At 34.5% G+C, this 26,484-nt stretch overlaps 1 protein-coding gene across 2 annotated transcripts in view; it reads right to left on the bottom strand.

Annotated features, from left to right (window-relative positions):
- CALCR (calcitonin receptor) overlaps positions 1 to 26,484 on the bottom strand; it is a 153,267-nt gene that overhangs the window by 43,971 nt on the left and 82,812 nt on the right. Inside the window, exons 4-8 of one of the 2 annotated variants that reach the window (XM_002818256.3) lie at positions 19,020 to 19,096; positions 11,503 to 11,656; positions 9,685 to 9,795; positions 4,287 to 4,399; positions 964 to 1,055 (exon numbers count right to left, since the gene is read on the bottom strand). In XM_002818256.3, the coding sequence (XP_002818302.1) occupies positions 964 to 1,055; positions 4,287 to 4,399; positions 9,685 to 9,795; positions 11,503 to 11,656; positions 19,020 to 19,096 (547 nt within the window). Of the gene's footprint in view, positions 1 to 963; positions 1,056 to 4,286; positions 4,400 to 9,684; positions 9,796 to 11,502; positions 11,657 to 19,019; positions 19,097 to 26,484 lie in introns of those variants that run through there. The other variant, XM_002818255.4, reaches the window with a different exon arrangement.

The following is a 26,484-nucleotide window of genomic DNA, read 5'->3' as shown; positions in this document are numbered from 1 at the left end:
AAGGGCTTTTCTTTATTATTTCTATGATACCACCATGACTATTATTACTACCAATAATATTAATAATAATGATATCAAACACATATTTCACTTATTATGTGTCAGACATGAATCCAGGCACCTTACATGTATTATTTCATTTTTACCTAATTTACTTCAGTTTCTAACATTTTTACTGAACCGTGGTGTGTCTAAAAAAAAATACACATATGGCTTACTCTGAATCTACATTTGTGAATATACTTGAGAAAGCCAGCTTAGGACAATGTTATGAGTGCTTTATTTTCACTAAGGTTTGTTGTGATGAAAGCATATATAACAGTTTCTAACTTAAATGTACCATTCCTCTAAAGATCCTATTTTATATTCATGTAAGATGACAAGATAATTTAAAGTATTCAAGTTTTCCTTGTGTGTTTTCTCATATTTTGCTTTCTAGCATAATTGTGCACAATAAAACCTAAAGACAAGCATTATTTAAATTAGGTTTTGTAGAAACATGCTCTGATGTGCTTGTTTATTCCTTAGTCTTACATATGCTAGCAAGAAATAATTATTCAGGGTATATATGGATTTGTGGCTATGGTCTCCAAAAATTAGAGTGGGAATAAAAGAAGGTGGAGAATCCTCTCCTCTACCCTTAATGGTAACTTACCCATGGTAAATTGAACCTTTACCATATTAGAACAGTGTACTTATGGATTCACAGGACTGTCTTATTTTGGGATGTCTCAAGATATAGTACTTTTGAAAATGATATAAATCTATCCTGTTCTCCCCAAAGATAGGATTAAAAGCATATTTAAATTCATTTCATTTTTCTTGCTACTTCATGACTCCTAATGTTGCATGTCACTTGTAATTTGCTGAAGACCCTTCCCCACCTCCACTCTTGCAGAATTCACCATTCATTTCAGTAACTTAAAGGAGGAAATAAAGAGCAGATGCTGTGAGTGTACTTACTTGAAAAACACGAAAATCCCCAGGGAAATCACTAGGGTGAAAATTGATAAAGAATGACCCACGATAGCCAAATAGTACAGAACATATGCATTCTGGAACAACAAAAAGTAAACAAACAAACAAACAAACAATGAATGAATGATTCATCAGAGAAAAAATCATTTCTATTTCTAAATATATGTAAATCAACAAATGTTTTCCTCCTTTTAAAAACCTACTACAATTACAACAAATATTTCAGATAATGAAATTAATTTTTAGCTTTACTCATGTCATTTTATGAAAATAAATTGTCATTTTCAAAGAATAAAGTTCCTCGAGATGAAGTTCCTCATTCAAAAATATATTTCAGAAGTAGCTTTAAATGCATTAAAAATTATCATCCCTAAGCCCAGTAAGCAATCCTGGTAGTTTTTTAACTTCTGGAATATTTTAGACAGTGGATACGTAATTCTATACCACAGAACTGGCAAAACAGTAATCGACTTTCCAAGCTGTCCTGACTCTCAGCATATACAGAGGGTGCGGAGAGTATGGTGGCAGGTTTGTGTACCTTTGTTTAAAATGATATCATTAGTATTTAGTTGGTTGAAGCTGAAACCTTTCCCCTTGGCAGCCATTTGATAATTCTTTTTTTTTTTCACAATCATGGTTAATTTTATTTATTCTCCCATAATGTTATGTTGACTCAGAAGAATGTCCTTCTCATAAAACGCATAACGTCATAGCATGTTTTTTCCTAGTCATCACAATCTTTCCTTTCCTTATAATATAATTTTATCACAGAGAAAACAGAGATTGATCCAGTCACTCATCTCTCTCTCTCTGTCTTCTCTGTCTCTCCATTTCTCTTTATCTGTTTCTGTGTTTCTGGTCTCTCTCTCTCTCTTTCACTCTATTTTGACACTAGCTTTTGCATGTTGTACTATTTAGCCAATTTCATCAGCTGTAATTGAAGTAGACTTGAATCTTTTGCAACTAGGGATTTTGTTTTCACTTGTTTTTCTTGGTGATGCATAATTTGTGTATTATTTTGTAGTTGTACTTTAATCTCTTGACTTTTGGTTTTAAGTTCCTTCCACAGTTTGTTGGGTATTGGTATGAATGCAAACGTAGTGTAGATAGGATGAATACCTTCTATGAAGTTCTTTGAATTCCTGGAATAAATGTAGCATTTACATATCCTTGAACATTTTGATTCTTGTCAATTTCCTCAGGAAGAGTCTGGGATTGAAGCACTAATCAGCTAAAATGCATCCAAACTGTTCAGAGCCCTTTCTTGGTTATGTGCATTATTGCTATCCTGAAATGAACATTCCTTTTCTAGGCCTTAGAATTTCAAAATGGACTAATTAGCTTCTCCTAAGTTGTGCCTGTTGCATCATTTGACCAGGCATTCCATATTTTGGGGGCATTTTCATTGTTGATCCCACTCTCTTAATAGCACATTTTACTCTTACAGGAAATGTTAATAAAGTTAGAATAGTTGGTTTATAATTGGAGGTGATAAAATCTTCAGGTAGCTTTCTTGGGAGGGATTTAGGAATCTTACACACACATACACACACACACACACACTCACCCATCTTTTCTCCCAGGAATTCATTTTCTGGCTATTTTTCTAACTTCACTTGTAGACAATATCAGGAGGGGCATTTTCTAAAAGTTCTTCCTCCTAAATAGTTGACTATGTAGAACACTCTTGCCCCTTAATTAATTTGGATATGTATCTGCACCCCCTCTTCTGTTGGTCTTTTAAAAAATCTTTGCATACTTTATTTCTAAGAAAAATTTATATAACTTAATTCATATTCTTTTCAGTTGCTTCCAGAGTACTCCTTTTAAAAACATTTGTTCTTCTGAAATAGAGTTGTCTAAATGTGTAAGATTAAATCAACAACTCTTAATTTAGTTGCCATCCTTGTGTCATTCTCAAGGTTGAGTTTTTTTTAATGAATTCTAGGTTGGTTCCTTCAAATTTTAATGTGACTATATTTATATGGAAGATTTGTGGAAAGCATTTTAATCATTATACTAAGTGCCTAGAGAGTAGCATTTCTTCTTCAAATTATTTCATTCTCAGATGTGGCCAGTGTACGTGAGAAGTCCAAAAACAACACTAAGAATGATTTGGACTTGCACTACTTACAACAATCCGGTTAACATGAGTATAATTTTTCTCTGTAACATCATAATCAGCACTCATTTGGAAAATTCACTACCCCGTGACATAGCTTATTAATCAGACTTTATTAACAGCTCTCCATGAGGGTGTAGACATACATCTGATTCTCAGGGTGACTAAACCATTTGTAAAGAGATAACTGGCTGTGGTGCCCTTAGCCTGTGCTTGTGATGAGGTGTCCCTCCTATTCAACTGGTCTCTAAGCTATATGTTCATCTCATTTGTCTTTGTTGTTATTTGTTTTGTTTTTAATAAAAGAAAACTTTTCTACACCCTGAGAGCATCTCAACAACAAACAAAAACACTAATGTGTTTTTAGTTTTCAACTGAATAATTATTTAGTATACAGGCCTATCTTTGACAGAAATAATAGGTTTATGTTAGGGTCAGCAGGGTTGCTTAGAGACGCCCTGCACAGCTAAACATTGACAAACTGTAACTCCCTGTTCTGTGGGGTGAGGAGGCTGGTTGTAGACTTAGTGAACTTTTCAGATTTTTGACGCATCTGAGGAAGAGAGAGCATCTGTTCCCCACCCCCCATTTGCTCAGATGAATGTTTCTAAGCAGAGATAATATTCAAAATATTTAACAGACAGTAAAATGCAAGTACTAAAAAATAAGAATCAACTTCCACTGAAAATAAGCAGCCATATCTGTATTAGTGGACTGATGAGATGCCCCACTTTAGGAGTTCTTTTTATGCCTTATTGTAAAACTAAAGTCATGGCCAACACAGGGGAAGCAAGCTATCTTGTGACTTGTGGAAAAATCTGTAGTTTTGAAACTCTTCCAGGAAAAGAGAGATGTTAGAGAGTCCCTTGAAATGTTGTCTAATTTCTGGCGACATTGGGAATCCTTTCTTCTGCTCTATGGACACTTATGCCTGTGCCATAAATGGACTGATTCTGTACGCTCATGGAACTTCAATTGACTCTTGACTCTGAGTGCCAACCAAGAAGTGAAATGTTATTTTCTCTAATGCTACTCTAGAGATTCCTAGAACTTACCAGTTATCATACGATTTCTTTCCACAAAACCTGTTGGCTTCTTGGTAGCAGATATTTTACAGTTATGCGTCTATTTCCTTGTACAAATAATGACATTCTTACTCAATACTGAAACGTGAAAAAGAACCTACCTTCAGTTTCTCAGGAGTGAAAGCATTGCACATAGTATAGTTGGACCAGGTTCGATTGTTTTCAGGATGTTTAAACCAAACACCTTTTTCATCACAGTATTTTGTAACCTTTTCTGTTAATGAAACATAACAGTTATTGTATTAATATCTCAAAATCCCAAAGAGGAAAAATAATAAATTAAAGCTTAAAAGCCATTCCAACATATTAATCACTTTATAGAACTTGAATGTATGTCAATAGAGACTATCACGAATCATGTATTATACAAAATGTATTAATATGCATTGTCTCATTTTATCTTTAGTAAAGCCATGTGAAGTAGGCATTGCCATCTTCATTTTACAAATTCAAAGCAGACAGTGAGAGGAGTCATGGAGCTTGAGATTGAACCAGGATTTAGACCCAAAGACATGGATATGGGTCAGACTCCAAAGTGCTACCTATACTCTACTTCATAATTTTTTAACAGACATTAAACTTTTGATTATAGATGGAAACTACTAGAGAAGAACAAGAACATACCTTTCTTTGTTTACTTGCAATGTTCTTTCATTAGATTAACTGTATGAAACAGTAATTTTTGGATCAAATGGTCAAATCTTCTCAATCCCATATGGTTAAATCCAATAGAACAAAGAAGTCCAAAACTAAGTGATATATCAAGAGGTCATTTTTCTGCCTCTCAAGAGATTTCACTTGAATCATCTCTCTTCATCCCACAGAAAATATCTAGGGATCCAGGCTTCAGCCTTTACTGTTGACTTTTTAAAGTATCTCATAGATGCTAGTTAATGAAATCCCTAACTCAGTTGGATTGGCATAGTAAAGATCTCCACCTTCGCTATGGGGGGGCCAGGCACTGTGCTCAGCACTTTGCAGAATTATCTTCTTTAACGTTAATAATGAGTCTTTGAAGTGAATATTGTTCTTCCCATTTTATATATAAGTAAATTTCCCTTCCATAACTAGTGGTAGAAAGGTCAGGAATCAAATCCGAGTCTACTTGATTCCAAATCTATTGCAGAGCTATTAAGCACTAATTAAGCCTCTTATTTCTGTGGCAATGTGCCAACTGGTCAGAGGAAACAAAACAGGCAAGCCCTTATTGTTAAGATGTTAAGATGCAGATGTAGGTGAGAAAATAAGATGATGTAAATGGTACCTGGAAGTTGGATTTGGCATAGAAATAAAAGATAACAGTGGTTTGGCCCAATTTTTTTTTTTTTTTTTTTGAAACTGATGCTTAGCAAAGAGGAGGAAAGCCTGACATCTTACTATCCCTCCAACCAGCAGGTCAGTGATTCTGGGGTTGCCCACTGAGGTTAAGAGTTCTGCTTTACACTAAAATATTTTGGAGGAAAAGGATAAGAAGATTTTCTTTGAGCCCTGAGAAAGAACTTTTCCAAGTGCTTGCTTTGTGGTGTCTTGCTGGTTCCCATCAGGCTTATTATTTTTTCAATTATTTTTGTGTGATATATTCAGTGCTGGTTACAGTATGATAAAGCCTTGTTGCTTTTTTAATTTTAATTTTTTTAGGCAGTGTATATGTATCAGTACAAAGTAAAGTTCCAAACTTGAAAGAAATAATAAGTTCTCATGGGGATGACTCATAATATCTTTGCTGAAATTCACACTAAAATATTAGGCCACTATAGCAACTACAATAATTTTTTAAAATAACATTTGATAACTTACAATATACCAGACCCTACATCAAGTGCTCCATCTTAAAAATAAATAAGAAAACTTCTTTGTTCTGTATTTTGTTAATTATTAACTGAGTATATATCTGAGATTCTGGGTAAAGTGCATGAGGCTGGGAAATCACAACAATATATATTGGGAGTAAAAAGTGGTCAGAATGGTGAGATAATATTTATCAAGACATTATTATCAGCAGGATAAACACGCTGTAAAACTAGTATATTGTTAGCAAACAACTAAAATGGCACTTAAATAAAATTAGAATTTGGCTGGATTGTCTAAAAAAAACCTCGCTTTTGTATTATAATACTGGTCAACAATATTTTAATTTGGTACTGGGACTCTAGAAGGTGAAATCTCATAAATGATCAAGGTTATCTATATTCCATTCCAGTGACCTAAAGAATTTTAGATAATGTTGTTGGCTACAAGATAATATTTAAATTCTAACCTCTGAATTGGCCAAGCAACTGAAAGAAAAAATCAGGTTGAATTAAATAACATTGAAATAATGAACAAGTAAACATTAAAATGAATGTACTTGCCAAATTTAATCTGAGTTATTTAGATACTCTCCAGTTCTTCAAAGCACCCATTCAATGTGTTTATTGTCTGAGAGATCAAATAGCAAGCCTAGATTGGTATAATATGCAGGGAGATTTTGCAAGTGTATTTGGAATCTTCACAAAATTTTAATCGTTGATAATTTCTCAGGGAAAATATTTTTGAAGCATTTTTCTATGTTAACAAAGGCAAAGCATTGTTGTATGTATAGGTAACGCTTTTACAGATGGCTATTTTCTTTTTTAGCACAGGATGTGGAAGTCAGAATCATATAGTAATATTTGAAGAACACTGCTATTGTTTTAAAGGCTAAGGAAATAACATACTGAAGAAAAGAGAAACTTATTTGGCAGAAAAATCACTGAGATCTGATAATATTTAAAATAATTTTCTATTAGTAGTTTTGGTTACTCAATCTGCTAAGAGCTAGTACGAAAATCCTTTTACCTTGGCAATTTTTAGGTATAATTCATCATTTTTTATTGTATGACTGAAACAGGTCTTATTGAACTAAATGCAAGATTTAAACTGCAGGTTATAGAGTTATTTGTATGTTTAATTTTTATTTAAAATGGATGAAAAAACATTTTTTCAAGCAAAAGATGTTTTCAAGCAACCTACTAGAATCATTACTGCTTCATGTAAATCTGTTACAAAGTTAAATGAGAAAACTTAAAACTGTAAATTTACTGAGATAGCCACTAGACAAACCCTATTTAAAGCATGTCTATTGGACACTAACAACATGTGAAAAAGGATTAGCACTAATCAGCACAAAAAATTGATGCTGAAAATTTGTCAATTATTTTGCTAATGTTATTTGTCAATGACAACCCTTCCAAGCTTACTTGCAATTTTAAAAAGTGGCCACAATTTATATTTATTAGATTGCAGAAAGTAGTTTTTTTTTTTTTTAATAAAATGAATGCAATTTGGTTTCAATGAAGTTATGCAGCCAGGTATGGGAAAATATATTGTATGCAGAGAGATACTACTCTTAAAGAAGGTCATTACCTTCCAATTCCAGAATATTTCTATCACCCCCAAAAAGAAGCCCCCTACTCATTACCAGTTAGTCTCTATTGTCTGATAGCCCCATCACACTGGGAGCCACTAATCTGTTGTTTATCGTTATAGATTTGCCTATTCTAGACATTTTACATAAATGGAATTATACAATGTGAAAAAAAAAAAAAAAAAAAAAAAGAAGGTCATTCTACTCATGAACAAGGCCATAGCAAATGGTATTTTTTGTTTTGTTTTAACTAAAGTCTGGATCAAGTCATTTCTTGGTTTTAACTGTTATAACTATCAAGAATTTGTTCTACTTCACCTGATGAGTCTTTCAATATTTGAAGAAAGGATTATGTTTACTCTGGGTCTTCCCTTCAGAAACCAAACACCCCCATTATTCACTCCCCACAGATTGTCCGCTCACAGCCTGGAGACTCTCCACATGTGCTTCGATAATTGATATTTCTCTCTAAAATACTCTATGTGTGGACTGACCCATGAAAAAGTACAATGTGCTTCTCTCACTCCAGATTCACACAGGGGAACTACTTGCAGATTTCGAGGTCCTATCCCTAGAGATTCAAATTCTATTGATCTGGACAGGGGTCAGGCATCTGCATTTTTTATAAGCTCATGATTTTTTTTTTATTTTTTTATTTTGTGAAAGGGCATCTGGGTTGAGAATCACTGTCCCAAACCATATTTGGACCATCTTGGCTCTGTGCCATTAAAATTGTTTGTTTGTCTTCAAGTGCAGGGCTGTAAATGCTTCCTTGTTAAATTTTGCTTTTTACATTCCAGCATACTCCTTCAGAATGTCAGCCTCTTTTGAATTTCAATACAGTTCTTCACTCTTTCACTATCTTTTACCAAGGACTTTTTCCAAAGTGAAACAAACCTCTGGCATTTCATTAATGTGTTTTGTACATCATTAAGATGTAAGCTTTAGGTCAATAAGAAAATCCTAAAGAATTTAAGTTTGGTGTGTGTGTGTGTGTATATATATATATATATTATGTTATATATATATATTTATAATTTAAGTTTGGAATATATGTATATATTTCAGATACACTTTTAAATTTATCCTGCAGCTGAGAGGTTTCTGCATAAGAACCAGGCTGAAAAGATGGATCGATGCCTGTAAATCTCTGATTTGTTGATCAAAACCTTGCCTTGTAGTCAATATTTATATCCACTTTGGCAAGAGCCCCATTGTTACTTTGGAACTGGCCTAGTAGCCTCAATTGCACAACAGCTCTTCGTGCCAATCAAGTTACTTCTAATGTAGTTGTCAAATCAAGATTAATGAAGCATCATTCATTGGGAAGAGTCAATAAGGGCCTAAAGGATTATCATCAAATAGCATTTAGTTAGAGATTCCAGGAATGTAGCTGATTTAGGGCACAGCACAAAGCCCTTTCTTTCTTCACATCCCAACTTTTCCATCACAATGGGAATTCCCAGAAGTGGCTGGCCTGCACTGGTTTTAAAAGAGGTCCTCTGCAATTCCACTTCCATTATCTCTGCCTTACTGAGGTGAAATTTTGTTTTTAGGGACAAATTACATCTTTTACTCTTGAAGGAAGCACAAAAAGCATTTTTCAAACATTGTTTCAGGGGTAGACTCATTTTTCTTCTTTAATTGGGACTCTAGAGCCACTTAACCCCTGTAGGCTCAGGCTGACTTTACTCTTGGGAACAAATTTCACCCATTAACAGGGACTACATGTTGTGCCCATAGCTAATCCACTTAGTTTCAGCATCTGGGTCTCCTTCATAATTAAGATTTCTACCCCTTTTTCAGTGAGACAATTGAAAAATTTTTAAAACTCACATTTAAATAAAACTATTCACAGAGTTTTAGAAAAGCTATTTTTATAAACCAGAATTTAATACCAACACATATAACTGACCAGCAATATGACTTAAAAAAAAGGACAGCTTGTAATATTTGTACAACTAAGAAGTATTTCAATTAAGGAAACACTTCAGAAGTTGCTAAAATGTGGAGTATGATTAGGTGGGTACATTTTGTATCTGATTTTCTTCTTAAAACCATGAAAACTCTAAAAGTTTCATAGCAAGAACATAAAATGAAAATAAACACTCTACCTGATGGATCAAAATCCGGAAAATAATCTGGGCAGAACTGATAGGACAATACTCCAGCAGGTGTGTCATCCCAGCACAGCCATCCATCCCAGGTGCGATTGCAATATGGACCTGGCCATTTAGAAGGAAATTAATATTGAAGCCATGTGGATTTAACTAAATGAGAAGATTGATCCCAAGATGATATTACATGTAGCTGAGCTCACTACACCAGTCATAACCACCTACATTTCAAACAAGCCAAAGTCATTTATTTTGGAAATAAAGTTTCAAATAGCCTTAGCATATCTGTGACCAAATTATCTCATTGGATGACAAGCAGGGCTCTATTTCTACTTTGTAAAAGGTTCCAAAGTTGAGTGTATCAAAAAAGCAAATGCCCCAAAGACTGCAAGACCCTCTCTCTCTCAAAAAAAAAAAAAAATTCTACCCAAAACCATGAAGATTTACCTCTATAAAGGTATGTATTCAAAAGAATCAGATTCAGGCTTTCAAGAAAGCTCTCAAAAATTATTTAAAAAATGAAAAGAGCTCTCAGTTCTGTGTTTTTATTGTCTCATTGGCTTCAACGAAACTGTTTCTCCTTTGTTTAGAATTATATCTAATGCCTGTTCAGTTCTTGATAAACACTGAAATTACTGCAGACAGAAGAATAATATGTATCTGCCTTTCAGTTGACTTGATGTTTTTGTTTAAAGGAAAATGGTAAAAATAAGAACTACAAATTAAAACTTGAACTATTTGAAAGCAAAGAATGTGCAGTAACAGAATATATTTTACCATTTTTTTCCCTACCAAGTTGGGTTGTCTTAAAATGTACATGGTAGTAGGCCAGATGCAGTGTCTCACGCCTGTAATCCTAGCACTTTGGGAGGCTCTCCTGAGCCCAGGAGTTGGAGACCAGCATGGACAACATGGCAAAACCCCATCTCTACAAAAAAATACAAAAATTTGCTGGGCATGGTGGCATGCACCTGTAGTCCCAACTGCTCAGGAGGCTAAAGTGGGAAGATCATCCTGGGCGAGAGAGTGAGACCCTGTCTCAAATATATATATATTTTTTACTATATATATATAGTAAATATATATATATATAAAGATATATATATATATATATCTTTTACTATATATATATATAGTAAAAGATCTTACTGAATCTTTTCAAATGCCTCAGGGGACAAGTAGGAGAATTTAAAGGGATGTTGCAATGAGCTTGCCCATCACATCTCCCCTTTTGTTTTTCTATGGGTCCTCTACAGCTAATAGAATATGTTTAGACCTGAAAATATCTGGGCAGTCACATACAGCCATTCTAGAGAAGCTGGTAGATAAACAATGTCTGGCTAGGAGGTATCTTTTTGTAATTCTCCTGGAAAGTGGGGCCAGAAAGTGTGGAAGAATAGTATGGGTTGTCAACCAATTGACAGTGAAAGGGAAGATACTACCTAATTAATCCAAGCAAGATAGGGTTTGATAGGGTCCACTTCAGGCAAATTCTCTGCCCACTATTTTCCAATTCTCTTTCCTGTCATTTTCTACATCCCCTCCCTCACTCGGTCCTTTATTGTTCCGGCTCGCCAGGTGTGAATACTGAATTATTGCGGTAATTTTATCATGAGGGCAGATGTTAGCCAAATTGCAGTCAGATGAACTTGAGCAAAGAAATTAGGCATATGCACTGCATGAAATACACAAACATACCATAGTGTGAAAACTGCTGGCATATTAAATTAAAATTATTCAACACATATTTAACCACAAAAGAAAATGTCTGTAGTGGTGTTTCAAACATATGTTCATATATATCCTTCTCTTTACCTTCTCCTTGGTATGGGGGTAACTGCTGCATTCGGTCATAGCATTTGTACTGTGCATCCATCATCTTCTTTCGTCCTACGACGTAAAGAAATGGCTCGGGCTCTATTGTTGGATAGGTTTGATTTGAAAAGGCAGGAAGAATTGGGGTTGGGTGCTGTATTAAAAAGAAAAATCAGTTACTTATAGACAGGAGGAATGGGTGAGCACAAATAAATGAGACAATGAAAAAGTTTGAAAACATTTATTTTTTGCTCTCTAAGCAATACTTATTCATGGTCTCTATGTACAGTTTTTTTCATATATATAACACAAAATGTTTTTACATTTCATCTACAAATTCTACCTGCACATTTTATATTTGCATTAGTTTCCATTTACTATTGAAAATAGATAACACCTACACACACTCATATACCTCTTTATCAGCTAGGATTGTTTCAACTGTATTATGATTCTAAAGCTTAGAAGTAAACAAAACAAATAATCTAATTTCCAAAAAATACAAATATTAAATCAACTTTGCCTTACTCTTAAGAATCATGAATCATGTTATTAAAAATAGACATAGTTCAATAAATACGCTTTTTTATTTGATTCTTTCAGCTAAATTTTATTGGTGCTGTGTACACTGCCAGAAATTTATCCCATCTATTCCATGGAACAAACAAAATATGTTTTCTGCTCCTCATAATTGACCACAATCTCCTTAAATTGGTTTCAACAGCAGATGACCTGTACAGGGCGATTCATGTTCACTAATGAAAAATCAATGTATTTCTTAGATATTTATCTCAGCATATTTGCATTTTGGTACAGATTGACAATAGTTTTTTTCAGTCTCAGTTAATCATCACCATCACAAGCCTCTCTTTTTCAAAGGTAATGTGGGTGTTTGAAAAGATCACTCTGTCACACTGTTCTTCCTAACTTGTGTTTATAAAGATTTCAATTTCTATTGTGGCTATGACCGATGTTTTTAGTGGTGTTGGAATCTGCGACTTTTTAATATCCATGTTCTGCATAGAGCTTTTTTTTTTTTTTTTTTTTTTTTTTTTTTGAGAAGGCCTAAAAACATCAGCCTGCACTGACTTTCCTTTTTTGAGAAGGCCTAAAAACGTCAGCCTGCACTGACTTTCCTTTTTCTGAATTTAGGAATGCTGCTTAATTTCTATCATACCCGTTGAAACTTCAATTCTAAGACTGAAGTTTCTCCAATTGTATTGATGGCAGAAGTGGTGTTATGTACTCTTCTATATGTGCTAGCTTCTAAACAAAACTCATCCCTATTAAGTTGACATGTATATTCCTGGCTCTTCATGGTGAATCCTCGCTGTTTTCCATGCGTGTCATTGTGTATGTCCTACACGACAGCACATCACTAACTGCTAAGCTGTCCAGCACACAATCCAATCAAAATTCAGAGTTTGGAGAGAGTAGGGAGCAAAAACATTCAGGATGGCTACAGATACAAGGTAGAATTTGAATTGAACCTTGAGTGTGTGTAGTTTCTGCATAGGCACAAGGGGGGTCGAGAAGCCTTTTGGGATGGAGGGACCTTTCCCACAAAAGTCTGGAGGTTGGAAATGACATGCATGAGCCACTGTGAGAAAACTATCTTGCCTGAAGGGGAGCATATTTGAGGGTAAGAAGGTCAGGACTTTGCTTTCAAGACTGCATTATCTGAATCTTCAGATAACAAAAAAGAGTTAAAACTTGTTTTGTCACTTTGAGCAGGTTAGCAACCTCTCACTAGATCCGTTTCCTCAACCTAGGAAACGTAAATAAGAAGAGTGGTAAGAATAATATTTATCATCTGTCATGTTGTGAGGATGAACAAGACAATAAACACCAAGTGTCAGGGACATGAAAGGTTCAAAACATTTTAGCTAGTATTGTTAAAACACGGTATATAACATAATATATACGACAAAGATGTTTTGTAGATTTTTGATCAGTGAAGGTTGTGAAAGGAGAATTTTTAGTAAAATTCATGCAGCAGGCATCAGATATCCACAGGTTAAAGTTGCAGGGTGGGGTCGGGGCAGCCAGGAAGTTGAAGGCCTGGCTGGACTAGATCAGTCCATGTTGGAACAAGAAAGTACCACTCTTAGCACCTTCTCAATAATAAAAACATGAAGGCATATTTGAATACAAGGAATGGGAAACAGTAATAGCCAAATAGCCCAGATATTTAGCCTAGATATTTTGAGAAAAAAATAGTTCCCAAAAAAGGGGAGATGCTGGGAAAGGAAAACCTTATTAGGGGGAACTTCTTCCCCTTGGTAAGTAAGTCCTATTTTGGGTTAGATTTGGAGATGGTAGCAAGCCATCCTAGTGGAAATAGCTTGCAAAGAGAAGAGGGTGAATACTTATCATTATTATAACATTACTGTGATAACTTCAAATGGACACCAATTGTGAATAAGGTTGACACTACTCTTTAAACATTTTGTTTATTTCTAATTTTAATGTCTCTTGAATTTATGTCAGAAGAGAAAGTAATGAACCCATAAAAATGATTATAACTGTGCAAATCCTTTACCAGTGTAGCTGAACACAATTCTTTTGCTATATGACACTTTCCCCACTGGTCTTCAGATCAGTCAGCAAATATTGATCAAACTTGATGAGCCCAACATTGTGCCAGATGCTGAGGATACAGTGCTGAATAAAATAAGTGTAGATTGTGCTCTCAAAGAGCTTACAGTCTGGCAAGATGGACCAACACTATAAAATATATTTCTGATACCTGAAATTATGAACAATAAAGAATCATCAGTCATAAAATTCTTAGATATTCCTAATGGAATTGGAACATGATTTGCAAAATTTTAAAAAAAGAGTAATTTGAAGGCATTCCATGTTGAGGTTTCTTTTTTTACTTTATTACTCAACATTTGTATGAATATGTGTGTTTTAAAAATTCAATTACATATCAGGTAACCATCAAAGCAAGAGTGGATCATGATGCCTTCACAATAGAGATATTAATTATTGTTTCAGCTTATACATTTATTTTAGATTCTTCTTTTGTGGCTGTAAAATCTTCAGTTAATATGAGAATGATCATTTGATGTATTATTAATTTCTGGACCATTTTCTCACCATCTTCAAATCGAATTAGAAGATGGAACATGATGTCATATATATGCTAAACACTAGGAACTATTTTGTTTAAATCTGGCTTTCTTCCCAAAAGTAACATTCTGAATTCTCTTTTTATATGGCTGACAACCAACTAAGAGATTTTCTTGCTCTAGTTGGAAATTCATGGAAACCATAGGCAAATAGTATGTCCGAGGATAACAAGTAGAAAACCCTACGCTTGTATTTTCAATTGTATTTTTATTTGCTTTAATGCAGTTTTAACATCAGTAACAGTGGAAATATGACAATCTGTATATGAGTAGTTATAATTCATGCTGATGAAAGTAGCTTCCATCTTATCATTCTTGCAATATTGAAACAAACTCCAGTGAACTTGTTTGAAGCTGGTTCAGTAGAGATTGTTTCAACACTGAAGGAATGAAAAATCAGAACCTCTGTTGTCAGATGAGCAGTAATAATCTGCATCAGTTCCTGGTCTGGTTCATATTTGAGCACTGAAGATGGAATTTTCCCAACAGTTGATGAATGTCTCAGTGGCCTTCTTCCTAAAATAACATACCCATTGGGGCATTATGTTTATACATACAGTCATCCCTTGGTATTCTCAGGGGATTGGTTGCAGGACTCCTGTGGATACCAAAATCTGAGGATGCTTAGGTCCTTCATATAAAATGGTGTAGTATTTGCATATAACCTATGTACATCCTCCTGTATTATTTAAATCATCCCTAGATTATTTATACCTAGTACAATGTAAATATGATGTAAATAGTTGTTATACTGCATTATTTAGGAAATAATAAAAATAGTCTGTACATTTTCAATGCAATTTTTTCCTGAATATTTTCTATCCGAGATCGGTTCAATCTATGGATGTACAACCCATGGATACAGAGGGCTGACTGTACAGATAGATAGATAGATAGATAGATAGATAGATAGACAGATAGATAGATATAAACATATAAATATATGTATATGTATGATTTTATATATATAATATATATATAATTACAATCATGGAATTACTACTGCTTAAAAATAACACATATACAAATTTCATAAAGTTTATTAAATGTTAAACTTTTGCTGATAATTTTATACAAATAAGAATTGCTGGGAAGGTGGTATCATTTTCAGCAATACAGAGACAAAATAAAACCAGTAGTGATTGGATGAAACTACCAAGCAATGTAAGAGACTTAAAATATCCTACTTATTATAAGTGTTATGTCTATACTACTTATCTCAGGGGGTTAAATAAAAATATGATTATATGGTCACATCCAGATAGAAATGAGATATTAAGGGCATATTGTTTTTCTGAATAAACATCAGTTTTCAAAGCTTTGCATATAAACCATCTTACATGATTTTTCAACATACAAACAAACAAAACTCTTAATTGTTGTCCCATGTAGCAGTTTAGCTGCCGTATATGTGATGTCACTCCTAAAGGTTCAAGTAAATGGCGCCACACATACGACCACCAAGCTGCCACCAACAGCAGTAGTCAGCAGCCCAAACATCATCGGTTTTTTTCAGTCGACAAATACTTTGAGTACCTCTCACATGCCAGGCACTCTTCTAGGTTCTGGAAATTCAGCAGTGAACCAAACTGGCAAGCCACCTGCTCTCATAGAGCTTACATTCTTGATTTTATCCACACTAATCATGGAGTCCACAGGAAAGCAATCTGATTTGAAATGGTCATATGCTTACGCAATTCCTACTGTGATGTAGGACAGTCAGGTTGCTTTTGGGTTACAGGCAGTTTCTAGAAGTACAGAGACACAGAGCTGTTCTTCATGGAACTTTGAGAAATGGTCCATCTTTGCAATAGTTCAAACCCACTGAGTGTATGGACCCAAGCTGCTGTGCTGAAGGGAGAGCTTCCTATTGATTGCCACAGGCAAAACTGCTCTAAAAAGTATGTAAACCTAGAATCCATAAACTGATGTAACCAATGGGATTTTTATGTCACCATCCTTAATGTTGATAATGTATATAATTATTTTTGCTTTTCAGTTACTTATACATTTCAAAATAAGAAAGGACAAAACACACTGTTGTAAAAAGTGTTAGCCCTGGTTTTCCCAGGTAGGATCAGATGCCTGACTGGTGTACTGTGTAATTCTACTTACATTATATAAACAACAAAACTGCATATATCATAAATTCAAAGCAAATGGGTGAACATAGCTAAGTAAACAAGTAACAATAACACCTGCTCTGAATAACCTAATTTTTTATGTCTTTATTATTACCATTGGCATTGTTGTTATCAGCATCATCACTGGCATCTTTTTCTGAGAGCTCACTGTATACCAACCACTGTTCTAAGCTTACTGTATACCTCACAGGAGGGAGAGGAATTGAGTGGGTGGTTATGGTTAATGGAAAGAGGCTAATTGAAGGTGGTGACCAAAACTGATACTTTAAAACCTATATGGAAATCAAGTTGATAGAGTTCAATAGTTAGTGTATTTTCACAACAATCTATTGTCTAAAAAGTAATATTTTGGATTAATTAGGAACATGGTCATTAAAATTTTTTTTCTCTGAGAAGTGTCAATGTGAACATAATAAATATTTTGAAGAAAATGGACATATCAAATTTTGTTTTATGGACAAATCCTCCAAATCAAATATATAATCCAAATACAGAGAGAGAAGCAAATTTCTCTCTGTCACAGCAAAGAGAGCACAAACCCATTTAAGTGCCCTGTTCAGTTTTGCTTGCTGGTCAAGAGGTGCCCACAAGCCATAAAATGTTTCTGTCCATGGCTCATGCAAAGATGTGCATTTTTTTCAATATTTAAATTATAGACTACATTAGTAAAAGTTTTGAATAAAAATGACTTACTTTGCTTTTTGAACACACTACAAATTTTCTAAAGCCTTTGTAATAAAAAGGTAATTAGATAACCTTCAAACAATTTTGTTAGTATTTAGTTCTTTCTTTAGTTTTTCTTCTGTCATGTTCAATATAATTATTTATGAAACATGATTATTCAAAAATATTCACATATACCAGATCACTTAGGATTTCATTTGAGCTATGAAAAATAACAATATCAATAATATATAGCAATATTTTTACATCCATAGAAGACCACATAAGGCCTGGGTATTTACAGACAAATTAAAATATTCTATTAGTTTCCATAGTAGTCTTGTTTAGTGTTTTTATTATATTTCCAGTGACATAAAGAAACCTGCATTTCCAAATACTAATTACTTTTAGAAAACTTTACTGTAATTCATCTAAAGAAATATTTAATAGGATAAAGTGATAAGACAACCTGACAATAAAATAAGTTATACTCATTATCCAAATAGGTGCAAAAGGGTTGCATTAATAGTCATTCCCATAAACCATTTATTTGATGTACAATATTACAAAATAAAAATTGCCTTACAAATTAAATTAACATTTATGAAATACTAGCAATATTTTTTTCTTGAATAATATAAAGACAAACAGTTTAGACAGACTTGTAGGCCTGTAACTACACATTAATAAACAATGGAAATCCTGGAACCCTATGCAAGCTTTGTGTGGGTCAGTATGACAGTATGAGATATTGAGTGAGCTTTGCTGCCAGCTGTAATTTATTAGCAAATGTTACTCTGATGTGATAGAAAGGATAAGAAGCAAGGCAGCTCCACATTGATTTAAGTAAAATTTACTCATCTCCCTTTCATGTGCTATTGGAGCTGATGTGATGGTAGGTTAACAATGTTGACACAAATAATAGGCATTGATAGTGTTTTCTAAGATGATTATATTTCCGATTACTTGCTAAATCTTTTAGGAATAAAACAATATAGAGTTACATAAACTGAACATAATTTAAAAGATTGGAGAAAGAGTTATAGAATAATAGTGGTATATAAAGACTTGAAGATTCCGTAGTCAGTTTTTGATGAAAAATACATTTGAAATCAATAGCCAGACTGAAAGAGTTCAGAAGTTTTAAAAGGATTGAACAGCCCAGATGTTTTAAAAGGATTGAACAGCCCAGAAACTATCATTCAAATCATAGTTTTGAACTAAGATTCAAAACATAGTTTTTTCAACATGAAAACATTTTACCTGAGAATATTATTTACCATCTATGTTAATTTCTAAGATAATATGGAGATGTCTCAAATTAATGCTAAAGTTTTGTAAACAAAACTCAAATTTCTGGGTAGACCATAAACACTAATTTAAATTAGAGACAGTTCAGAGGAGAGATTTGTTAACAAAATATTGAGCAAAATAATGGCTCTGAGGAACTTAGTTTCGGCTTCTAGAGACCAATGCCTACCCTTGCAAATGCTAATTAAATCAACACTCAAAACATTCCTCCTTATTCAGCATTCTTCATTAGCATGGCTTTGAATAATTTTGTTTTACTTACATTTAGAAGAAGAAACAGTGCCAAGCACCGGCTTGTAAATGTGAACCTCATTTTTGGTTTTTGAAGATCTGTTTGTCCTAGAAAAATATAAAAGCAACAAAGACTAAAATTAATATATCTCTAATATTGGCTATGGCATTTCATTTTCATTTTTTCTATTCGACTTAAAGAGGATCAACATCCCAAGACACCCTAAAAAAACACATGTAAGCAAAAACAGTATGCTTGTGATGCAAATGCAGTGAAGACTCCATTGCTTTTCCTGTCAACTAGATTGTTATACCTGAGGCCCTCCTATTAAGAAATTCTGGAACTACCTTTGCATATTAGGACAGAAATAAAGACATTCCAAGAGAGCAAGAGCAACCCATGTCAGCTTCAATTAACATGTGTCATTAATAGAGCTGCTGAAAATTGCAATGAAGACGTCCACCAAGAAGTCACCTCACTGGACATGAACAAATAAAATCTATAATTTGTGAAAGATTAATCGTCATGCCCTCTAGGTAGTCTAAGGCCAACTCTAAAAGTAGCCTTATTTAAAGCTTTGAGTAATTTTCTTTCCTATAAATGTTTCTTTAAGCTTCAAGTTGCTAGTAAGAACAAATTTCTTCCATAGCAATGACTGAGTATGTCATTTAACAGCTCACCATTCATACTGAAGAGCATAATCATCCAAACAGGCTGCTTAGTCACAAATATCAAACGGTTTTTCATGGCTCTGCAGATAATTTTACACAAGAAAATTTAACAAAGGGTTAAACATTTGAAATATACATATATTTATTTTCATCAGTGGGAGTTGTGTGAAACCTACATTCCAACTAGGGGTGAGCAGTTATGATTGTATCTTAATTGGTAAGTTCCTCTTGCACTATATCCACTGTATTACCTATAGAATTTACCTATCCTTTATTCAGGAGAACTTCCCCAACATAGCAAGACTGACCAACATGCAAATTCAGGAAATACAGAGAACACTACTAAGATATTTCACGAGAAGATCAACCCCAACACACATAATTATCAGATTCTCCAAGGCTGAAATGAATGAAAAAATATTAAGGGCGGCCAGAGAGAAAGGCAAAGTAACCTACAAAGCAAAGCCCATCAGACTAACAGAAGACCTCTCAACAGAAACTCTACAAGCCAGAAGAGATTGGGGGCCAATATTCAACATTCTTAAAGAAAAGAATTTTCAACCCAGAATTTAATATTCAGCCAAACTAAGCTTCATAAGCGAAGAAGAAATAAAATCATTTCTGGGCAAGCAAATGCTGAGAGATTTTGTCACCATTTGGCCTGCCTTGCAAGAGCTCCTGAAAGAAGCACTAAATATGGAAAGGAAAAATCAGTACCAGCCACTGCAAAAACACACCAAAATATAAAACCAATGGCACTATGAAGAAACTGCATCAACTGTTGTGCAAAATAACCAGATAGCATCATGATGATGGATCAAATTCACACATAAGAATGCTAACCTTAAATGTAAATGGGCTAAATGCCCCAGTTAAAAGACACAGACTGGTAAATTGGATAAAAAGTCAGGACCCATTGATGTGCTATGTTCAGGAGATCCATTTCATGTGCAAAGACACACATAGGTTCAAAATAAAGGGATGGAGGAAAATTTACCAAGCAAATGGAAAGCAAAAAAAAAAAAAAAAAATCATGGGTTGCAATCCTAGTCTCTGACAAAACAGACTTTAAACCAACAAGATAAAAAAAAAAAGACAAAGCCTTGCATAATGGTAAAGGGAACAGTTCAACAAGAGCTAACTACTCTAAATATATATGCACCCTATAGAGGAGCACCCAGATTCATAAAATAAGTTCTTAGAGACCTACAAAGATACTCAGACTCCCACACAATAATAGTGGGAGACTTTAACACTCTACTATCAATATTAGAGAGATCAATGAGACAGAAAATTAGCAAGGATATTCAGGGCTTGAACTCAGCTCTGTATCAAGTGGACCTAATAGACATCTACAGAACTCTCCAACCCAAATCAACAGAATATACATTCTTCTCACTGCCACATGGAATTTATTCTAAAATCGACCACATAATTGGAAGTAAAACATTCCTCAGCAAAAGCAAAAGAACTAAAATCATAACAGTCTCTCAGACCACAATGCAATCAAATTAGAACTCAGGACTAAAAAAACACATTCAAAACCACACAATTACATGGAAACTGAACAACCTGCTCCCAAGTGACTCCTGGGTAAATAATGAAATTCAGGCAGAAATGAAGAAGTTCTTGGAAACCAATGAGAACAAAGAGACAATGTACCAGAATCTCTGGGACACAGTTAAAGCAGTGTTAAGAGGGAAATTCATAGCACTAAATGCACACATCACAAAGCTGCAAAGATCTCAAATCGACACCCTAACATCAGAATTAAAAGAGCTAGAGAGGCAAAAGCAAACTAATCCAAAAGCTAGCAGGAAACAAGAAATAACTAAGAGCAGAGCAGAATTGAAGGACATAGAAACCCAAAAAACCCTCCAAAAAAATCAATAAAACCAGGAGCTGGTTTTTTGAAAAAATTTAAAAAATAGATAAGCCACTAGCTAGACTAATAAAGAAGAAAAGAGAGAAGCACCAAATAGACACAATAAAATATGAAAAAGGGGGTATCATCACTGACCCCACAGAAATACAAATTACCATCAGAGAATACTGTAAACACCTCTACACAAATAAACTAGAAAATCTAGAAGAAATGGATAAATTCCTGGTAACCTCCCAAGACTAAACCAGGAAGAAGTTGGAGCCCTGAATAGACCAATAGCAAGTTCTGAAATTGAGGCAGTAATTAATGGCCTACCAACCAAAAAATGCCCAGGACCAAATGGATCCACAGCTGAATTCTACCAGAGGTACAAAGAGGAGCTGGTACCATTTCTTCTGAAACTATTCAGAAGAATTGAAAAGGAGGGACTCCTCCCTAACTCATTTTATGAAGCCAGCATCATCCTGATTCCAAATCTGGGCAGAGACACAACAAAAGAAGAAAACTTCAGGCCAATATCCCTGATGAGTATTGATGCAAAAATCCTCAATAAAATACTGGCAAACTGAATCCAGCAGGACATCAAAAAACGTATCCACCATGATCAAGTCAGTTTCATCCTGAGATGCAAGTCTGGTTCAACAGACGCAAATGAATAAATGTAATCTGTCACATAAACAGAACCCAAGACAAAAAACACATGATTATCTCAATAGATGCAGAAAAAGGCCTTTGATAAAAGTCAACATCCCTTCATGTTAAAAACTTCAATAGACTAGGTATTGATGGAACATATCCAAAATAAGAGCTATTTATGACAAATCCACAGCCAATATCACATTGAATGGGGAAAATTGAAAGCATTCCCTTTGAAAACCAGCATAGACAAGAATACCCTCTCTCACTGTTCCTATTCAACATGGTATTGGAAGTTCTGGCCAGGGCAATAATCAGGCAAGAGAAATAAATGAAGGGTATTCAAATAGGAATAGAGGAAGTCAAATTGTCTGTGTTTGCAGACAACATGGTTTTATATTTAGAATACCCCATCATCTCAGCCCCAAAACTCCTTAAGCTGAAAAGTAACTTCAGCAAAGTCACAGGATACAAAATCAATGTGCGAAAATTACAAGCATTCCTTTAATCCAACAATAGACAAGCAGAGAGCCAAATCACAAATGAACTCCAATTCACAATCATTACAAAGAGAATAAAATACCCAGGAATACAGCTAAAGAGGGATGTGAAGGACCTCTTCAAGGAGAACTACAAATCACTGCTCAAGGAAATAAGAGATTACACAAACAAATGGAAGAACATTCCATCCTCACAGACAGGAAGAATCGATATCGTGAAAATGGCCATACTGCTCAAAGTAATTTACAGATTCAGTGCTATTCCCATCAAACTACCATTGACATTTTTCAGAGAATTAGAAAAAACTACTTTAAATTTCATATGGGATCAAAAAAGAACCTGTATAGCCAAGACAGTCTTAAGCAGAAAGAACAAAGCTGGAAGCATCACACTACCTGACTTCAAACTATGCTATAAGGCTACAGTAACCAAAACAGCATGGCACTGGTACCAAAACAGACATATAGACCAATGGAACAGAACACAGACCTCAGAAATAACACCACACATCTACAACTATCTGATCTTCAACAAACCTGACAAATACAAGCAATGGGGAAAGGATTTCCTATTCAATAAATGGTGCTGGGAAAACTAGCTAGCCATATGCAGAAAACTAAAAATGGACCTCTTCCTTACACCTTATACAAAAATTAACTCAAGATGGATTAAATTCTTAAATAAAAACCACAAACCATAAAAACTCTAGAAGAAAACCTAGGCAATAGCATTCAGGACATAGACAGCAAAGACTTCATGACAAAAATGCCAAAAGCAATTGCAACAAAAGCCAAAATTGACAAATGGGATCTAATTAAACTAAAGAACTTCTGCACAGCAAAAGAAACTATCATCAGAGTGAACCAGCAATCTACAGAATGGGAGAAAATTTTTGCAATCTACCTAACTGACAAAGGTCTAATATCCAAAATTTACAAGGAATTCAAACAAATTTACAAGAAGAAAACAAACAACCCCATCAAAAAGTGGGCAAAGGATATGGACACTTCTCAAAAGAAGACATTTATACAGCCAACAAACATATGAAATAAAGCTCAACATCACTGATCATTATAAAAATGTAAATCAAAACCACAGTGAGATACCATGTCACACCAGTCAGAATGGTGATTATTAAAAAGTCAAGAAACCATAGATGCTGGTGAGGCTGTGGAGAAAGAGGAATGCTTTTACACTGTTGGTGGGAATGTAAATTAGTTCAATCATTATAGAAGATAGTATGGCAATTCCTCAAGGATCTAGAACCAGAAATACCATTTGACCCAGCAATCCCATTACTGGGTATACACCCAAGGGAATGCAAATTATTCAACTATAAAGACACATGCACATGTATGTTTATTGCAGCACTATTTACAATATCAATGTCATGGAACCAACCCAAATGCCCATCAATGATAGACCATATAAAGAAAATGTGGTATATATACACCATGGAATACTATGCAGCCATAAAAAGGAATGAGCTCATATCCCTGCAAAGGATGAAGCTGAAAGCCATCATCCTCAGCAAACTAACCCAGGAACAGAAAACCAAACACCACATGTTCTCATTCATAAGTGGGAGTTGAACAATGAGAACACATGAACACAAAGAGGGGAACAACACACACCAAGGCCTGTTGGTCGGTGGAGTGTGAAGGGAGGAAACTTAGAGGACAGGTCAATAGGTGTAAAAATTTCATTTTTTAAAAAGAAAAAAATAAAATAAAATATGCACTCACATATTTAAAAAAACAAAGAATAGTAAAAAAAAGTATTTACAGATTTTTCCAGATACAAATTACTGTCTACAGTGTATGCCTATTATACTTGCCCCCAAAAGAGTAAATTCTATTCAGTTTACCTATTGGCATAACAGGAAATTGAGAATGTAAATTATAATTTTGAAATGTCATTTTATATGTTGATCATTATTCATTGTTTCTGATTTATTTCAAGTCCACTCAGTAAAATTAGAAGCATACACGCACACACGTATTAAGTGCTGAGGCACTACACGAAATGTAAATATGAGCTGGATGAGATATGATTCCAGTATAAGAAGTTCAGCATCTGAGTGGGGAAGGGTATAAATGATTTAAGATGTGGCAAAATAACTCAAATGCAGACTGGGTAAAAGGTTCAATGAAATTGCAAAAATGTAGGGCCTTATAAGAGGGTTATATAATTTTTGATTGGGGGATCAGGGAGGAAATTATATTTTGAGATAAAATTTGAAAACCTGAATAGGGTTTTGAAAAGCAAAGACCTCCTAGTCAGAGAAAGCACATAAAAACAACATATGGATCTAGGAAAACTTAGGATAACTAAAGAATAATGAATATAATAGTTTAATTTAGCTGGAGCATAAAGCCTCTTAGGAAGTGGAAATTAGGCTGAAAAAGTAGGTTTTGAGTGCTTAGGAAATTTATTACCCAAACTACCTATTTGGCATTCTGTGTATTTCTATGTATTTTCATCTACATATATACACATCCTAACAACTTTACCTAATGCTAAACCCTTTCAGATAAGAATTATTTTTTAGATAGTTATATATCTCTGGCACATCACAAAATTGCATATACATGTTTATTATTATTGATAATGATGGTGGCTTGTGATCTAATGAGTTAAATAAAACATGGAATTCTGATTTTTTACAACTGTATCCTCACCACACCACCACATTGGCAAATCTAAATGTATTATTTTCTCTGTCCATTTTCTTGCATTTCTCATATCAGTGTCTTTCACAATTATCCATGAATTGTTTGAATGAGAAAGTAGGGATCATTCCTGATTCCACTCACTTCTTCATTCCAAGCTTCTAGTCTCTAGGACTCTCTGATTCCATCTGCATTTCGGGATCTTTTCAAGCATGTCCATCCTATCTACTACCTTAGGGCAGGTCACCATCTTTCTCTTCAGTTCCCTGGCAACAGCCTCTAGACCAGTTTCCCTGCTTCAAGTTGTAATCCCTCCAACTCATGTTCTATATTAAAATGAGTGCAATTTTACTCTTCTTTAGCAATTCCCTACAAACTTTAAGTAAGTGCAAAGAACCATTGGCTAGGAATACAATACAGGATCCCCTTAAAGTAGCAAGCACCAGTGTGATCATGAAGAGAAATACAGAAAAATTAAAATTGTCTCTTAGATTTGTAGCTTGCTAAAAGGACAGATAAGAATTTCAGGAAAGGAAAGTAGGTGAAGGAGGCAAACTTTTAATTTGTGTCTTTCTTGTTGATTGGGAATATTACTACCTCCATATATTGGGTGAGACTTATTTCCTGGTGTGAAAGTTAGAGTTTTTGAGATGTATACATACTTGTGAAACTGACACAGTTTTCTTTGTCTATATCTTGCATTTTACAAAGTACAAAGAAGTCATAGACATACATTAAATTCCTAAAGGTGACTGCTCATGATTCTACTGTAATTTAGCCTCTGAGAGAAGAAGAATATGTAGAACACCATGGGTGGTGCCAGAATTAAAAGCCAAATCTCCTCTTGACATGATCCTACTCATTAATTCCAAATGTGAGAGCTAATATGGCAAGAAACCAGCCTCTTTATGAAGGTGAATATGTGGTGATTGGATGGTTAATTGATAGTACATGGTACTATCCATGCCATGTATTTGATATTTTGCAATGTAGAAGTTGCTGTTTGACTCAACAGTGTTATTAAAATGAGGAGCATTGGAGGCAATGAGAGGCTTGTCACTTTAAGGTGAATGAGGTGCACAGTCATCTTGCTGTAGGAAAGGGGACCCCCATGGTCTTAAAGCCCCACA

This window comes from Pongo abelii, chromosome 6 (genome assembly GCF_028885655.2).
Source record: "Pongo abelii isolate AG06213 chromosome 6, NHGRI_mPonAbe1-v2.0_pri, whole genome shotgun sequence".
Lineage (NCBI taxonomy): Eukaryota > Metazoa > Chordata > Mammalia > Primates > Hominidae > Pongo > Pongo abelii.
The sequence above is the reverse complement of the archived record's forward strand: the minus strand, read 5'-3'. Positions and strand labels throughout refer to the sequence as shown.